This window comes from Narcine bancroftii, chromosome 5 (genome assembly GCF_036971445.1).
Source record: "Narcine bancroftii isolate sNarBan1 chromosome 5, sNarBan1.hap1, whole genome shotgun sequence".
Lineage (NCBI taxonomy): Eukaryota > Metazoa > Chordata > Chondrichthyes > Torpediniformes > Narcinidae > Narcine > Narcine bancroftii.
This window is the reverse complement of record NC_091473.1, coordinates 44,726,315-44,742,633: the sequence shown is the minus strand read 5'-3', so window position 1 is coordinate 44,742,633 and position 16,319 is coordinate 44,726,315. Positions and strand designations below refer to the sequence as shown.

General features: G+C 43.6%; 1 protein-coding gene across 5 annotated transcripts in view; it reads left to right on the top strand.

Annotated features, from left to right (window-relative positions):
* LOC138763335 (zinc finger MYND domain-containing protein 10-like) overlaps positions 1 to 12,130 on the top strand; it is a 51,453-nt gene extending 39,323 nt beyond the window's left edge. For all 5 annotated transcript variants that reach the window (XM_069937301.1, XM_069937302.1, XM_069937298.1 and 2 more), the window contains 3 exons: positions 839 to 960; positions 2,148 to 2,273; positions 11,777 to 12,130. In XM_069937301.1, coding sequence (XP_069793402.1) covers positions 839 to 960; positions 2,148 to 2,273; positions 11,777 to 11,849 — 321 coding nt within the window. In that variant the 3' untranslated portion in view covers positions 11,850 to 12,130. The remainder of the gene's footprint in view (positions 1 to 838; positions 961 to 2,147; positions 2,274 to 11,776) is intronic.
* Positions 12,131 to 16,319: the final 4,189 nt, after the last annotated feature.

The window sequence follows — 16,319 nt, the reverse complement described above, 5'->3', positions numbered from 1 at the left end:
ATACTATTTTTGACCTTAAAAATAGAATCTGAAACTCAACAAAACTTAAGTTCTTAATCAGGTTCAGGAAATGTCTTATCAATCAACATATTGGCTAAAGAACACCTTTGTAGTTTTAAGCTTCAGGGATTCATGTTTTTGAGAAATGGATCTCCCTGTCTCTCTCTGAAATATTTTCATCTATCCTATTTTATCGAAGATGAATACCACCATAATCTTATCACCAACAATAGGCCAGGAATAATGATTGGGAGAAATGTTTTCCTATTGCAAACATATAAAAAATGTAGGAGTTCAGGCAGGAATGTTATTTTGTTGAAAATAGCACTGCATTTGAAATATATGTTCAGTGGCCCTGCATAAGGTACCAGAAGACCCATGGTTTGTGTAATTACTCTGGGTATGAAATAATTTGTTTGAGGTGACAGTGTGGAAATTAGCAGAGAAAGACAAAAAATTCTAAGCTTCCACCTATTCCATTCAATGTTTTCACTTTTAATAGTTGAATATTAAACAGTGCAATAAAGAAGATCATTCTTTTGGTCTTTACCTTTGATCAGAGACAGTGCTGTTTTGGATTAAAACATGGCTTTTATTCATAAGAAAATGTCTCTAATAAGGATGTAAGTGGCCTTTTCAATTAAAATTGCCTTGAAGAACTTTGAAGCACCTTTCTGTGAAGCATCCACTGCAAACTGTGTAACATTTGAGTTGTGAGATGAGTACCAGATTCTATTGATTGCTAGTTGATCTATCAATTGGCACCAAATGATATCTGGATTAATCTTTGTGCTATTTAATGATATAATGTCTGTCTCCCTCTCCTTTCTCCTTCAAGGTTCCTGATATCAGAGATAGGATCATTCGTGAGAGTTCGAACAAATGGAAAGCTATTGCCAAGCATCTTGTGAAAACAGCATTTAATCCTTCTGAGCAGGACTTGCTTGAACAGGCACACAGGTAATTATTGACAGTTTGTTGTTTCACTTCTGGACTCAAAGTGAGTGTATAATTACATACACATACAAATTAGGCTGACCCAGTGCTATCATTATACAGGGGATTGTATTGAGAGGAGCTAAGCAATAAACAGCAAGTGTTTATGATGGAAACAAGTGGAATATTGACAAATGCATTTTCAAATTAGTTTGGTTTAAATAGGAATAGAATATTACACAAAACAGAAGCCACTGGAAGAACTTAGCTAGTCAAGTGCCATCTTTGGGAAGAGAAATCATTTGATGCTTCAGATTGAAGACCCTTCATTGACTGGTTTCTTTTTCCCACAAGATATTGCTTGAGTTCTCACTGCATTTCTGTTTCAGATTTCAGCATCAGATTCAAGAGTACATCCTATTTTAAACATTTGAGGTTTTACTTCCATGCTACCCACTCGGATGAAACTTGTGCAAATAATTTTACATTAAATGCGGAATGGAATTTATGTTTGCGCTCACTTTTGCTGGTTAGAGTTCAGCAAGCTCATTTGCCAGGATCTTAATAACCACCAGAAGTATGTAATTCCTTCACTTGAGTGTGAACGGATGCATTGGCCCCAAAAAATAAAATGCAATAATTATTTATATTCTGATTTTTATGCTTTATAACCATTAATCAATCAAGGCAAATATCTTTTTGTAGATTGCGATTGATTCCTAAAATTCAGTTATGAATGTTCAGTATTTCTCAGGTGGCCACCAGTCAATAAATGAAACTACTTTTTGGTATGTCTCTAATCAACGTTGTGCAGGAACTAGGACCACCATTGGAAGCAATTAGATTGGAGACACACTTGAATGACTCAAGGTTTTGCGTAATGGCATAACCTTTCCATATTATCCTAACAGGCTGATATTTGCTGAAAGGACCATAGTTAGAGGAGCAGGTCCATTTTCCCACTCTTCCCCATTGCCTGGCCTTCTCCGCACAATGTTTGATGTTCTGGCTAATCAAGAAGCTATCAATCTCTGCCTTAAGTACATCCAATGACTTGTCCACTAAATTGTACAAAATAAGAGATGGAGAGGACTAAACCTTTAAAACAAATTGCTGCTTTGGTCAATGACACAACCAACCTTTTCAGCTGAGGCAGAATTGCACATTAAGATGTCATGAAGATCAGCAGCATTCCCTCTTCTGATGCACAGATTGGCAGAAACTTATAACCTGGATGTGATGGAGAATCTAATTCCAGAGCACCCAAAATGTGGATTTTGTGGAGGAGAGGCGGCGAAACGGTGTTCCCGATGCCAGGTTGAATGGTACTGTGCAAGGTAAGCAAGGAAAACTGAGAGAAACTGGGGAAATTACTTAAGTACATACAATCAACAGTCAGAATCCCACCCCTTAATCAATACGAACATGGCTCTAGCTATTTAACCTTGGGACTCACCCCGACCCAGTGTAAAAGGTGATGCATGCCACAAAAGGTCAAAAAAGGCAGAACAAAGGGGCACATGGCCCTTTATAGTTCTGCAGACAGTACTTGGGGGGCCATTCATTTGGGGTAGGCTGAGCCCCATTGGCTGCTGTGGCTAATGGCTCGTAACCAATTGGAGAGGTCAGTCAAGGTGATTCACCTGGGCCAATTGGGTGAAAATCAGGGCTGAGTCCAGGCGGGTAGTCTGGACTGAGGCACCTGGTTATTTAGGTGGGCCAATCACAAGGGTCCCTTGATGGGTTGGGGCAAGTCTTGACCTTGATTAACATGCAATGTGTCCTCTGAATAGGAGCATGGCCGTAACCTCTCCATTTTCTCTCACTCACACTCCCCTCCTCCCTCCCTCCCCCTCTCTCCCCCTCTCTCCTCTCCCCCTCTCTCCCCCCTCTCTCCCCCTCTCTCCCCCCTCTCTCCCCCCTCTCTCCCCCCTCTCTCCCCCCTCTCTCCCCCCTCTCTCCCCCCTCTCTCCCCCCTCTCTCCCCCCTCTCTCCCCCCTCTCTCCCCCCTCTCTCCCCCCTCTCTCCCCCCTCTCTCCCCCCTCTCTCCCCCCTCTCTCCCCCCTCTCTCCCCCCTCTCTCCCCCCTCTCTCCCCCCTCTCTCCCCCCTCTCTCCCCCCTCTCTCCCCCCTCTCTCCCCCCTCTCTCCCCCCTCTCTCTCTCTCTCTCTCTCTCTCTCTCTCTCTCTCTCTCTCTCTCTCTCTCTCTCTCTCTCTCTTCCCCCCCACCCCCTCTGATTACAGAGGAGGGGGTACCGTCTGTCTTGAGACCAATTATGGTAGATCAATCCTCAGGACCTGACAAGGTATTCTCTCGGACCTTAGGGGAGGCTCATGCAGAAAATTTAAGGTGTCATCACAGAGGGATTTAAAACTTATTTTGCCATGGGTGAGGCCAGCAAATTGGAGGAAAGCTAATATTGTTCCATTGTTTAAGAAAGGCTCCAAGAATAATTTGGGTAATTATTGGCCAGTGAGCCTGACTTAAGTCGTGGGTTAGTTATTGAAAGCTATCTTAAGGAACCAGATATACAAGTACTCGCACGGACAAGGACTGATTAGGGATAGTCAGTGTGGATTTGTGTGTGGCATGTCATGTCTAAGCAGTTTTGTATAGTTTTTTTTGAGGAGATTACCAGGAAATGTGATGAAGAAAAGGCAGTGGATGTTGTCTACATGGACTTTTTGTAAGACCTTTAATAAAGTTCCATGTGGGAGGCTGGTCAAGATTTTCCAGTTGCTCGGTATTCAAGGTGAGTTAGTAAATTGGATTAATCATTTTCTTTGTGAAAGAACACAGAGGGTGGTAGTAGATGATTGCTTCTGACTGGAGGCCTATCAGAGATTGGTGGTGGGTCCATTGTTGTTTATCATCTATATCAATGATCTGGACAATAATGAGGACAATTGGATCAGATAATTTGCAGATGACATGAAGATTGTGGATGCAGTGGACAGCAAGGAAGGGTTTGGAAGCTTGAAGTAGGATCTAGACCAGCTGGGAAAATGGGCTGCAAAATAGCAGATAGAATTTAATGTTGTCTAGTGTAACGTGTTGCAATTTGGGAGGACAAACCAGGGTAGGTCATACACGGTAAATGGTAGGGCACTGTGGAGTGTGATAGAACTGTGAAATCTGGGAATAGAGATACATAATCCCTTGAAAGTGGTGTCATAGGTAGAGAGGGCCATAAAGAGAGTTTTTGGCATATTGACCTTCAAAAATCAAAGTATTGAGCATAGGAGTTGGAATGTTATGGTAAAATTTTCTAAGGCATTGGTGAGGCCAAATTTGGAGTTTTGTATTCAGTTTTGGTCACTGAGCGACAAGAAAGATATTAATAAGATTGAAAAAGTGCAGAGAAAATTTACCAGGATGGTGCTAAGGCTCAACGATTTGAGTTCTATGGAAAGGTTGAGAACGTTTATTCCTTGGAGTGGCAGAGAAAGAGGGAAGATTTGATAGAGGTACACAAAATTATGTAGGGTATAGATCGGGAAAATGCAAGCAGTCTGATTCCACTGCAGTTGATTGAGACAAGAACGAGAGGATATGGGTTAAGGATGTAAGGAGAGATGTTTTTGGGAAACATTGGGGGAATTTATTTCCTTTAGATTTGCTTAAGTACTCTGAGTTGCTAAAGCTGGTACTTGGTTTTGAAAGACAAAATAATGCAGTGTACTTCTCCTCTTGTGAAGTAGCAAATGGAATACCATTTTGGAAAATGTACAGTCATGCATTTTGGTAGTAGGAATAAAGTGCAGTCTATTATTTGGATGGGGAGAAAATTCAAAATTCTGAGATGCAAAATGATTTGGGAGTCCTCATGCAGGATACCCTAAATGTTAACCTCCAGATTAAGTCAGTGGTGAAGAAGGCAAATGCAATGTTGGCATTTCTATCAATAGGAATAGGATACAAAAGCAGGGATTTGATGTTGAGGCTTGATAAGGCACTGGTGAAGTCTCACGGAGTACAGTTTTTGGTTCCTTCTTTAAGAAATAATGTGCTGGCATTGGGAAGGATTCAGAGAAGATTAACAAAGTTGATTCCTGGAATGAAGGGATTAGCATATGGAAAAATGATTGATGGCTCTTGGACTGTACTCCTTGGCGTTCAGAAGAATGAGGAGAGATCTCATAAAAGCATTTTGAATGTTGAAAGGCCTGTACAGAGTAGATGTAATAAAGTTGTTTCTCATGGTAGAGGAGTTCAGGAGAAGAGGACACAACTTCAAGGTTGAAAGGTGCCCATTTAAAATGGAGATGGTGTGGCAGCCCGCAATTGCAGAGATTGGACCGGCACATCGCTCGGCAGCAGACGCAGACAGAGATCGCTAAAGCGACTCCCAGGACAACGAACCGGTGGGGTAAAAGCTGGGGCAGCATCAAACCAACAGCCCTAAAATGGCATTGGTCAAGCTGCCCAGCTAACTCAGCAAAAACAGGCTGGGGAAGAAGGGCATTCATCTGCATGGCTGTTCCTACCCGCTATTGTTATTCATATAGTTGACTCAGTCAATCAGCAAAAACGGCAGGAACTTGAACGGTTTAAAAGCAGCCTTTCCAGCCCTAATCTGCCATTGGCGACTCCGACGGTTTAGAAAGAATCTAAACCTAGCGATGCAGAACAAAGCAGCAGTCAGCGCAGTTGGCCTGAGGCTCCCTACCTTCTGGACACTTCAGCCCAGAGTGTGGTTTGACCTGTTCCAGATTTGGGGTATCACAGCAGAGACCACCCAGTACAATTATGTGGTCAGCGCCCTGGATCCGCAGACTGCAGACAGAGTGGCTAACTTTATCCACAGGCCTCCATCGGAAGGCACTTTCACTGCCTTCAAAGAGCTATTAACCGAGACGTTCGGACTCTCGCGGCAAGAGTGAGGAGCATGTTTGCTCCACTTGGATGGGTTTGGAGACAGATCCCCATCGGCACTCATCAACGAGATGCTGGCCCTCCTGGGAGATGAGCAGCCCACCATCATGTTTGAGCAGGCGTTCCTGGAACAGATGCCTGACGACATCCAACTGCTCCTGGCGGATGCAGATTTGACCGACCCTTGGAAAGTCGCAGCACGGGTAGACATTCTATGGAAACAGAAACAGAAGTGCTTGGCTACCGTGGGGTTCGAAAAGAAGTCTCACAATCAAATCAGAGCAGTCCCAAGCAAGGAACAGCAGGCCCAAGCAAGGAACAGCAGACCAGAGGCAGGAGCAACTCCAGTGACAGATGGATCTTCTACCATGGGAGATGGGGCACTGAGGCCAGCTGATGCCAGTCCCCCTGCAAGTTCCAGGGAAACGACAAGGCCAGGCGTCACTGATGGCCACGATGGCTGGCAACCAAGAGAGCCTCCTGTATGTCTGGGACCGCCTGTCTGGCAGATGCTTTCTGGTAGATACAAGAGCAGAGGCCAGCGTGGTACCCCGATAGGGTTGGACATTAGGTGCAGGCTTGCGGGACCCACATTAAGGGTGCCAACAACAGTAGTATACGGATCTATGGCATTCGTAGGGCTGAGGTGAAGTTCGGGGGCAGTCACTTCTCATGGTAGTTCACGCTGGCTGCAGAGCCACTCCTCGGAGTGGATTTCCAGCAAGCCCACAGCCTCCTAGTGGACCTTAAGGGTAAGCGACTCATCCACACCGAGACCTACCAGACCATTGCACTGAGGGGCGTTAGTTTTCCGGCAATGCACCTCTACTCCATCCACAGCTTGGAGGATGAGTTCTCCAAGGTGCTAGCGGGATTCCCAGCAATCCTTTCCCCTCAGTTCACAGCGGAGATGCCTCACACGGCGTCAGACATCAGATCCTGACCAAGGGCCCCGCTCTCCAAGCAAGGGCGAGACAACTTCCCCCCCCAGAGAAGCTCCAACTGGCCAAGGAGGAGTTCCGCAAGCTTGAGGAGTTGAATGTTGTTCGACAGTCAGATGCCCCATGGGCCTCACCCCTGCACATGGTGCCTAAAGCAACTGGGGGCTGGAGACCATGTGGTGACTATTGGCTCAATGAGGCCACCACCCCTGACCGTTACCCCATGCCACACATCCAGGATTTTGCGTCAAACCTGCACAGGGCAACAATATTCTCAAAAGTGGACCTCATGCGAGGATATCACCAGATCACGGTGCATCCTGATGACATCCCTAAGATGGCAATCATCACTCCATTTGGGCTGTTCGAGTTCCTGAGGATGCCACTTGGGCTCAAAAATACGGCACAGACATTCCAGCGACTGATGGACGCAGTGCGCCGAGACCTGGACGGCACTTTCGTCTACCGCAATGATATCCTCGTGGCAAGTAGAACCCGACAGGAACACCTTCAGCATCTCCAAAATCTCTGTAGTCATCTGCATGAGTTCGGCCTCACCATCAACCTGGCCAAATGCTAGTTTGACCTGAACACAATAAGCTTCCTGTGACACCACTGCCCGACAAGGTAGAGGTCATCCGCAGCTTCCCAAAGCCCAGTACAACCAAAGGTCTGCAGGAGTTCATGGGGATGATAAACTTTTATCACAGGTTTATCCCAGCAGCTGCCCGAGTGAAGCGCCTTCTGTTGATCCTGATCTCCGGCAAGGAGAAGGACCTGACCTGGGACAACGAATCCACACGTGCGTTCGTGGAAACCAAAGAAGCCCTGGCCCAAGCTGCACTCCTGACCCACCCCAGTCCAGATGCACCCACGGCCCTCACAGTCGATGCCTCAGGAACAGCAATTGGTGGAGTCTGGAGCAGCAGATAGAAAGAAGTTGGTACCCACTTTCTTCAGCAAACATCTGCTGATGTACAGTGCTTTTGATAGAGAGCTGCTGGTGCTGTACTTTGCCATCCGCCACTTCCGGTACTTTCTTGAGGGAAGGGCTTTCACAGATCACAAACCACTGACTTTTGCCCTGGCTAAAATCTCTGACTCCTGGTCAGCACATCAACAGAGACACTTGTCTTGCATCTCTGAGCACATCTCAGGCAAAGACAACGTGGTCGCGGACGCCTTGTCCACTCCCTGGTCAATAGTCTGGACTTCGCAGCACTGGCAGAGGCACAGCAGCAGGACGACGAGATCCCACAGTACAGGACCCCTGTCACAGCCCTTTGGCTTCAGGACGTTCCAGTCGGCACAGGTACTACCAGCCTCCTGTGCAACATGGCCACCGGCAGGTTTGACCTACTGTCCCAACAGCAAGAAGACGATAAGTTTTTGACTCCATCCACGGACTGGCACACCCATCCATAAGGACTACGATCCGGCTGGTGGCCAGCAAGTACATGTGACGTGGATTGCAGAAACAAGTATGGGGGTGGGCCAAGGCTGGTACACAGTCCCAAAACAGCCAAAGTGCATCGAAACACCAAGGCCCCCCCACAGCCTTTCGAGCCAATGGAATGCAGGTTTGACCACATTCACATGAACATAGTGGGACCCTTGCCAGTCTCTCAGGGTTTCTGCTACCTGTTCAGTGATCGACTGCTTCACCCGTTGGCTAGAAGCAATTCCCCTGGCCAACACATCCACCAAGTCCTGTGCCAAAGCACTCCTCTCATCCTGGATTGCAAGATTCGGACTGCCACAGCACATCACTTCTGACCGAGATGCACAGTTTACCTCCTGTTTGTGGACCGACATTGCCAACTTGTGGGGCGCTCAGCTACACCATACGACGGCATACTACCTGCAAGCCAACGGTATGGTGGATCGTTTCCACAGGCACCTCAAGACCAGACTCATGGGCCCCAACTGGGTGGACGAGCTACCATGGGCAATACTGGGCATCCAAACAGCACCGAAAAAAGACCTCCACGCATTCTCTGCTGAATTTGTCTGCAGAGCCCCACTCACGGTTCCCAGGAATTTCGTTCCACAGGCCAGAGAACAGCAGGTGGAGACAACCACCTTCCTGGACAGGCTGCGCGAAAAGGTTGGTAACCTAGCTCCAATCCCACCCTCCAGACAAGCCAAGTCCAACATCCCCAAAGAACTCAAGGACTGTGAGTACGTGTTTGTACGCAGAAGACCCCACCGTTCACCACTGATGAAGCCATACGAAAATCTCTTTTAAGTCATCCGGAACAACGGAGCCACCTTCGAGCTGGACATCGGTGGTAAACCAAAGGTCTTCACTACAGATAAACTCAAGCCTGCCCACACAGACCCAGCAGAATCTGTGGAGACACCAACACCTCGAGACAGGCAGACCACAAAAGACTTTGGAGACTATACCAACGGACACCTATAGACTGTAATGCCAGTTCTGGGGAGGGGGGGGGTGTGAAATGTGGCAGCCGGCAATTGCGAGACAGCAGATGGGAACAGAGATCGCTAAAATGACTCCCAGGACAATGAACCGGTGGGGGTAGAAGCTGGGGCAGCATCAGACTAATAGCCCTAAAATGGCATTAGACAAGCTGCCCAGCTAACAGCAGAAACAGGTTGGGGAAGAAGGGTATTCATATGCATGGATGTTCTCGCCCATTATTGTTATTCATATGGATGACACAGTCAATCAGCGAAAAAAAAAAAAAGTGGGAACTTTTACACTATAAAAGCAGCCTTTCCAGCCCTAATAAATGAGTGAGCTTAACCTGCCACACTGTGTTTCTTTGCGGTTGGCTACAATGGAAGAAATTTCTTTAGTCAGAAAGTGGTGAACCTCTGGAAATTGCTACCATGGGATCTTGTGAAGGCCAGGTTCTTGGGCAGAGATTGATAGGTACCTGAATAGTCAAGCAAGGTATCAAAGATTATGGGAAGATGGGAGGTGAGTGAAGTTAAGTGGGAGAATGGATCAGCTCATGCTGAAATGGCGGAGCAGGCTTGATAACTGAATGCCCTACTTCTGCTCCTACATCTTGTGGTCTTCCTCTCCAACATAATCATCTTCAAGGGGGAAAGATCTGATGCAAAGCTCATGGCGCATTTCTACAATGATGAAGGCAAAAGAACTTCGAGAGGACACTGGCAAAAGGAGTGTTCATGAAACAAGGATAGCGACAGAGTGGTGGAGAGATCTGAAAGAAATCAGTTACTAATGGACCATCACCCACTATCATTTTGAATAAATTACTGGTTACAGACTCCAAGACACTCAGGGTAAAGATGGGGAATGCACACTCCTCTGGCCATGAAAGATGAAGACTGGAAATTGGAATTAGGTGTGAGCTTAGAGTCACGGAACAGACTCAATGGGCCTAGTGGCCTGCTTCTGCTCCTTTAACGTGATCTTTTTGGTTTGCTGAGACAAATGACAATTTCTTATTACCATATCTACCAGACAAAGAAAAGTGATTCTATGAGGTAGTTTAGGAAGTAACTGCTAAGGTGAAGTGTGTGACTTTGGGTGTGAGTTGCAGCAGTAAATAGCGCTCCAGTGGTGAAAATCAGCGCTGCAGCGGTGGCTTTTTTTTTGACAATTATAGTTAAACAATGAGATCATGGATCATTTTCATAATGGGCCCTAGAGTATGGCGACTCGTTCCTGATCTTGGTTCTCTAGTTGCTTCCCCCAATGCTGTTACTTTTAGCACACAGTGGGCTTGTGGTATCCCTGATGTAAATCGTCTTCTTGCATGTATCATCATTCATGAGGAGATTAAGTTCAAACTCAATAAATCTGGAAACCTGTATTCTGCCCAGATGAGGAAATATTATCAGGCATATAAAAGAAGCAAATTCCAGAAGTGGTGTACTTTAGTGGTGAATTTTCTGTTAAAATCTGGTTTTACAAATGAACAGTATTAATTTTGATGGATGGCAACAGAAAAAGCAAAAATTCTAGACAATGTAAATCTACAAATTATGCAGATTCACAAATCCACACAAAGACTGGATTGTCTCTAAATCCCTGAACTGTAAGAGGTTGAGGGGAGCAAACCTTAGAGCTATTTATAAAATCATGAGGGGATTGACAAGGAAACTTGTAATCTTTGTTCACAGGGTAGGGAGTCTAAAACCAGGGGGTATAAATTTAAGGAGAGGTGGAAAAGAATGAAGAGACCCGCGGGGCACCTTTTTCATGCAGAAGGTTGTAGGTATCAAGTTTATTTATTATTATCATAGAATTGTAAAGTACAACTGGACGAAGCAGTGTTCTTCAGTCCTTAATGTGTAGAATCAGTAGTCAGAGGAAGTGATAGAGGCAGGTACAATTAGAACATTTAAAGTACATTTCAATAGGGACATGGTTAGGAAAGATTTGGAGGGAACTGAGTCAAATACAGGCAAATGAGAGTAGCTTAGATAGATAGCTTAGGTCGATAGTTTGGTTGGCATAGACAAGTTGGGCCAAAGGACCTATTTCTGAGCTGTTAAACTCTGACTCTCTAAATGTCATTGCAGCAGGGAGTACAAAAGAAAGCAGTACTACAATGGCACCGATAGAAACTACCTCAAATCTTCAAATGCCACTTGAATGCATTTGAACAGAGTTTTTTTTCTACTTCCTTCATTTTGAGAACTATGTCAGGTGGAGTTTGTGTGATTTGGAAATGGGTTTCAGAGGGATGTGTCTTCAAGGATGCTGTTGTGAGTTTAGGAAGATATGTGAGGAGGAGTGTGTATTTAGCAACGCCATGCAAGTGAGAGGAGTATATTTGGGAGGGCTGTGAGCTTGAGGGGTATGTATTTTCAAGAAAGACTTCAAGAATGATGACTGTGCTTGTATTGTGAAAAGTCATGAGCTCCACGAATCCCTGGCAATTATCAAAAATTGTTGATTGGCCTCCAGTCAACATACAATAGAGAATCCTAAATCTTTGCTAATCAATCCCAAACTGAGTTGGTCAAAACATTGATTAATTAAGATGGTGTTTAATTTTGCACATTTAATTCTTTTTCAGAGACTGTCAGGTGAAACACTGGTCGAAACACAAGAAAGCCTGTGATCTGATGGCTGGTGCTGGGAAAACCTAACTGCGGTATTGGAAGTCATTCAGTAGGAAGCAAACCAATGAGGGGTGATTGCAATTGCTTCAAAATGGGAACTGAATAGAACTAATCACAGCTATCAGGCATTTCCACTGCCTATGCAGCAGGATACATCATCTGAAAATTTCCCATTTGTTCAGGAAAGGTTAGCAGCTAGCAATGGGTTTGTACAACAATTTGTAAGGCAGACCACTAACCTCAGCTGCAGAATCCAAATCACCAGTCTCTATTAAAATGGATTTGAAAGGGTGTCTTTAATGCATAAATTGAGTTTGTTTTTTTGCAAATTTATTCCACTAACTTCAAACAAGAAAAGTGATTCTCTGAAAAATACAGTATTTCTCTCATCTTTAAGTAAGTTGAGTTTCAAGTTTATCTGTGTGTGTTGGATGAACTGCTACTTGAATTGAGTTCACTGAAAATGATCATATTTCCCAGATGATCCTGAGAATTTCTGGGTGATCAAGGCTGAGCAGTGTTTAAGGTTGTAGAAAAGACCTTGACACAGAAATCATCTTTCCCATCTTGTAGCAGAGAAATGAGGCCCCATGAAGGGGAAGAAAGAAAAAATAGATTTCCTGAATCTTGAAGCTGGGCAGACAGAAACTAAAGGATAATATTTCAGCAGTCTATCCAAATTCACTGGCACCATTTGAAATATTGCAAACGAACTTACGAGAACAATGAACTGAACCAATCAAGATTTACTCCCTCCATCTCATAATTGCTACATTAAGTAATTGGAATCCTTCCTTACTTTGGAACTAGTCTGAAATAATGTCCTTTGTTTATGAAGTATGGTTTTACTCTCTTCAAAATCTATCTTGGCAGCATTTATAACACTGAGCCACTGAGGTAATTATGGGAACAAGTTGGCTACTGCTTTGGGGTGAGAAAAGGGTGGTAGTGGTGAGAAGGAGAAAACGGGGGGGGGGGGGGGGAAGAGAAATCAAACATAAATTAAAAACCTTCAAAACTGCTATGAGGCAGGAGTGGGAGGAATAGCAAACACATGACAGCATTACAATCCTAAAAGGAGAAAGCTGAAATATCACATACAATCACTTAATCAAGGTCCCTCATCTAGAAAAACCATTCATTGTTGCATGAGTCAAACTGTGTGGTTTGTATTTCCTTCCAGTTTCCATTGGCAATTCCCTCTTTGCTAGTCAGGGAAAATATCACAGCTTTGCTTGGACAGGATAGCCCGGAGGGTTCGTCTACAGAGTGGAGCTGAGGAACAGGAAAGGGTTGACCACACTGATAGGGTTGTATTATATACCTCCAAATAGACCAAGAGAATTGGAGGAGCAAATCTGTAGAGGGCAGACAGCTGCAGCAAACATAAGGTTGTGATGGTAGGAGATTTCAACTTCCCATATATTGACTGGGTCTTCCATACTGTAAAAGGGCTGGATGGCTTGAGTTTTTCAAATGTGTTCAGGAAAGTTTTCTAAATCATTATATAGAGGTACCAATGTGAGAGGATGCAATACCTGATCTATTTGGGAACCAGACAGTTCAGGTGACAGAAGTATGGGTCCATTTTGGGTCCAGTGACCATAATGTCATTAGTTTCAAGTTAATTGGATTATTTAATCCCTGAACATTAGAAGTTGCAAATTTCAAACCAGACATTTTAATAAACTAACAATATAATCACTTAATACAAAAAGTTGCTCTCCTACTAATAAACAAAATCCACTCTCCCTCCCCTAATGTGATAGAAAAAGTTTATAAAAAGGAATACAATTAATTCCCCCCCAAAAAAAAAACACCCAAAGGTAGTAATTCCCTAAAAAAACTGGGTGTATAAAGAGGGGGGCATGGCAAGATGGCGTAGAGGGCTGACGTGCGGTCCTAATCCTCCCCAGCCAGTTTTTGTAAACACCCATTTTTAAACTTTAAGTATATAAATGTTATATTTCTGCTTCTAAGTACATTAGTTGTCTATAATGGCAGCTAATATTAAAAAACCTAAGACTCAACTACAGAAAAAAATTACTTTTTAAAAGTGCTGAAGAACTGAGGCTGACCTGTCCAGTTGGAACCACAGAGTTGCCGTCAGGAACTTCCAAGCCACCGAGAACTCTAGCTAGGCTAAGTATTGCGCCGGTCTTGTCCCCACAAGATGGTGCCAGCTTCTTGACGAAATCAACCGACGTTGACCCACGCGTTCGCAATGTCGAGTGCGCGGTGACCCGACTGAACAAAGAGCCCTTAGGCCTGCACTGTTGTCGGGGGAGTCGGCGACGCGTAGGAAGTTGCTGGAGACCGCCCCTGGCCCTGCTGGGCATGTGTGGTGTTTCCAGGGTCCGCGAATTATTGGAGCGTGTGTGATCTGTGGGGGCCCCGAGTGGTGGCGCCCCGATGTGGTCGGGGTGCCGTTGTCGGGTGTCCAGACCCGCAGTCGCACAGGAAAAGTCTTGACAATGCTGGAACAAGAAGAAGACTTACCTTTCATGCCAGTTCATAGGAACAATTGGAGGAGGAGCTTGTAGAAGATGGGTCTCAAGATGTGCCACTGGAATACAGACTGAACTCTTTTTACTGTGCTGGAAGGGATTGCTTATCATATGGATACTATGTCTCATCAAATGCAATCTACAATGTTTAATGTCTCTGAAGATATCTCTACATTTAATAAATGCCTTACTTCAGTAGATGTAGTACAAGAAAATTTTTAAAAGCTTGAGACAGCTTTCTCTGAATATAAAGAGCAAGTTGTACGTAATAAAGATAAAATAGAGAAAGTGGAAGATTCGTTCGTGGTTTGGGGAATTCAGAAGAGAGATTTATTGAAAAAAATTGATTCATTGGAAAATCAAAGTCAGAAAAATAATGTAAAAATTGTGGGTCTTCTGGAAGATACTGAAGGTGCAGATCCAATAAAAAATTTTAAGAACTGTATCCCTGAGATGTTGGGTAAAGAGTTCTTTCCAGTTGGTTTAGTATTGGAAAGGGCATATAGAGCATTGAGGTGGAAACCGTTACTGGAACAACCATCATGAGCAGTTTTAATTCGGTGCCTGAATTATCAGGGTAGAGAAATTATTTTGCGGTTGGCAGTTCAGAAGGCAAGACAAAGTCGAGCTGCAATGATGATTCAGAATAATAGTTTTTTTCTATGCTGATTTAAGTCCAGAAATTATTAGATGTCGACGGGAGTTTAATTCGGCTAAAGATGTGTTGTGGCGGAAAAGCTTTTCGATACCCTGCTGTGTTGAAGGTTTTTTATGGGAATTATCAGTCTCAATTATTTGAGAATAATCATGATGCATTGGTTTTTGCTAATTCACTACCAGATGTATGTGGTCAGGGAAGAGTCTCGCCGTCATCGCCTAAAAGAAGGGCCAATAGAAATTGACAGAATGGGAAAGATGGGAAGAAGGAGGTTTTGACACAGTCTTATTGATGAAAATTCAAGCCAATCTTTGGGACTGGAGTCGCAGGGCTGAATATTTCTATGATGTTGAATTACATTATATATGTATTGTATTTCTGGCTGGGGGGAAGTGAATGGCACTAATATCTTTGATAGTCATCTGCCACAGGTGGGGTTTACCACACCCAGTTTTTTTAGCAATTACTACCTTTGGGTGTTTTTTTGGGGGGGTAATTAATTGTATTCCTTTTTATAAACTTTTTCTATCACATTAGGGGAGGGAGAGTGGATTTTGTTTATTAGTAGGAGAGCAACTTTTTGTATTAAGTGATTATATTGTTAGTTTATTAAAATGTCTGGTTTGAAATTTGCAACTTCTAATGTTCAGGGATTAAATAATCCAAATAAGCGAAAGCGAGTTTTAGCTTATTAAGAAAATGAAAATTGATATTGCTTTTTTACAAGAAACACATTTGACTGAAAAAGAACATTTGAAATTGAAAAGAGATTGGGTTGGTCATGTTTTTTTCTTCATTTAATTTTAAGGCAAAATGTGTAGCAATTTTTAGTTCATAAGAATTTATCTTTTAAGTTACAGACTAGAGGGGAATGCTGGGAGGATTTTAAAAATGGACTGTAAAATCTTTAATGAACTTTGGACTTTACTTAATATCTATGCACTTAATGTAGATGATGAATGTTTTATTTCAGACACTTTTTTTGTTATTAAGTCAAGCTAATGAAAATATTCTAGTTGGGGGAATTTCAATTGTGTTCTGGACCCTTTGATGGATAAATCCCCAAAATGTATTAGAAAATCAAAGATGGTGATACAAATTGGGGCTTTAATGAAAGATTTAAATTTGGTAGATATTTGGAGAAGGATTAATCCAACAGAGAAAGATTTCTCTTCATTCTTCCTGACATGATTCCTTTTCTAGAATAGATTTTTTAAATGTCGGCACATTTACAAGGAAAGGTATTGCAGGCAGAATGTAAGAGTAGAGTTATATCAGATCATTCTTTATTATTTTTTTCTTATTTAAGTTGGGAGGTAGTACGTTCATCCT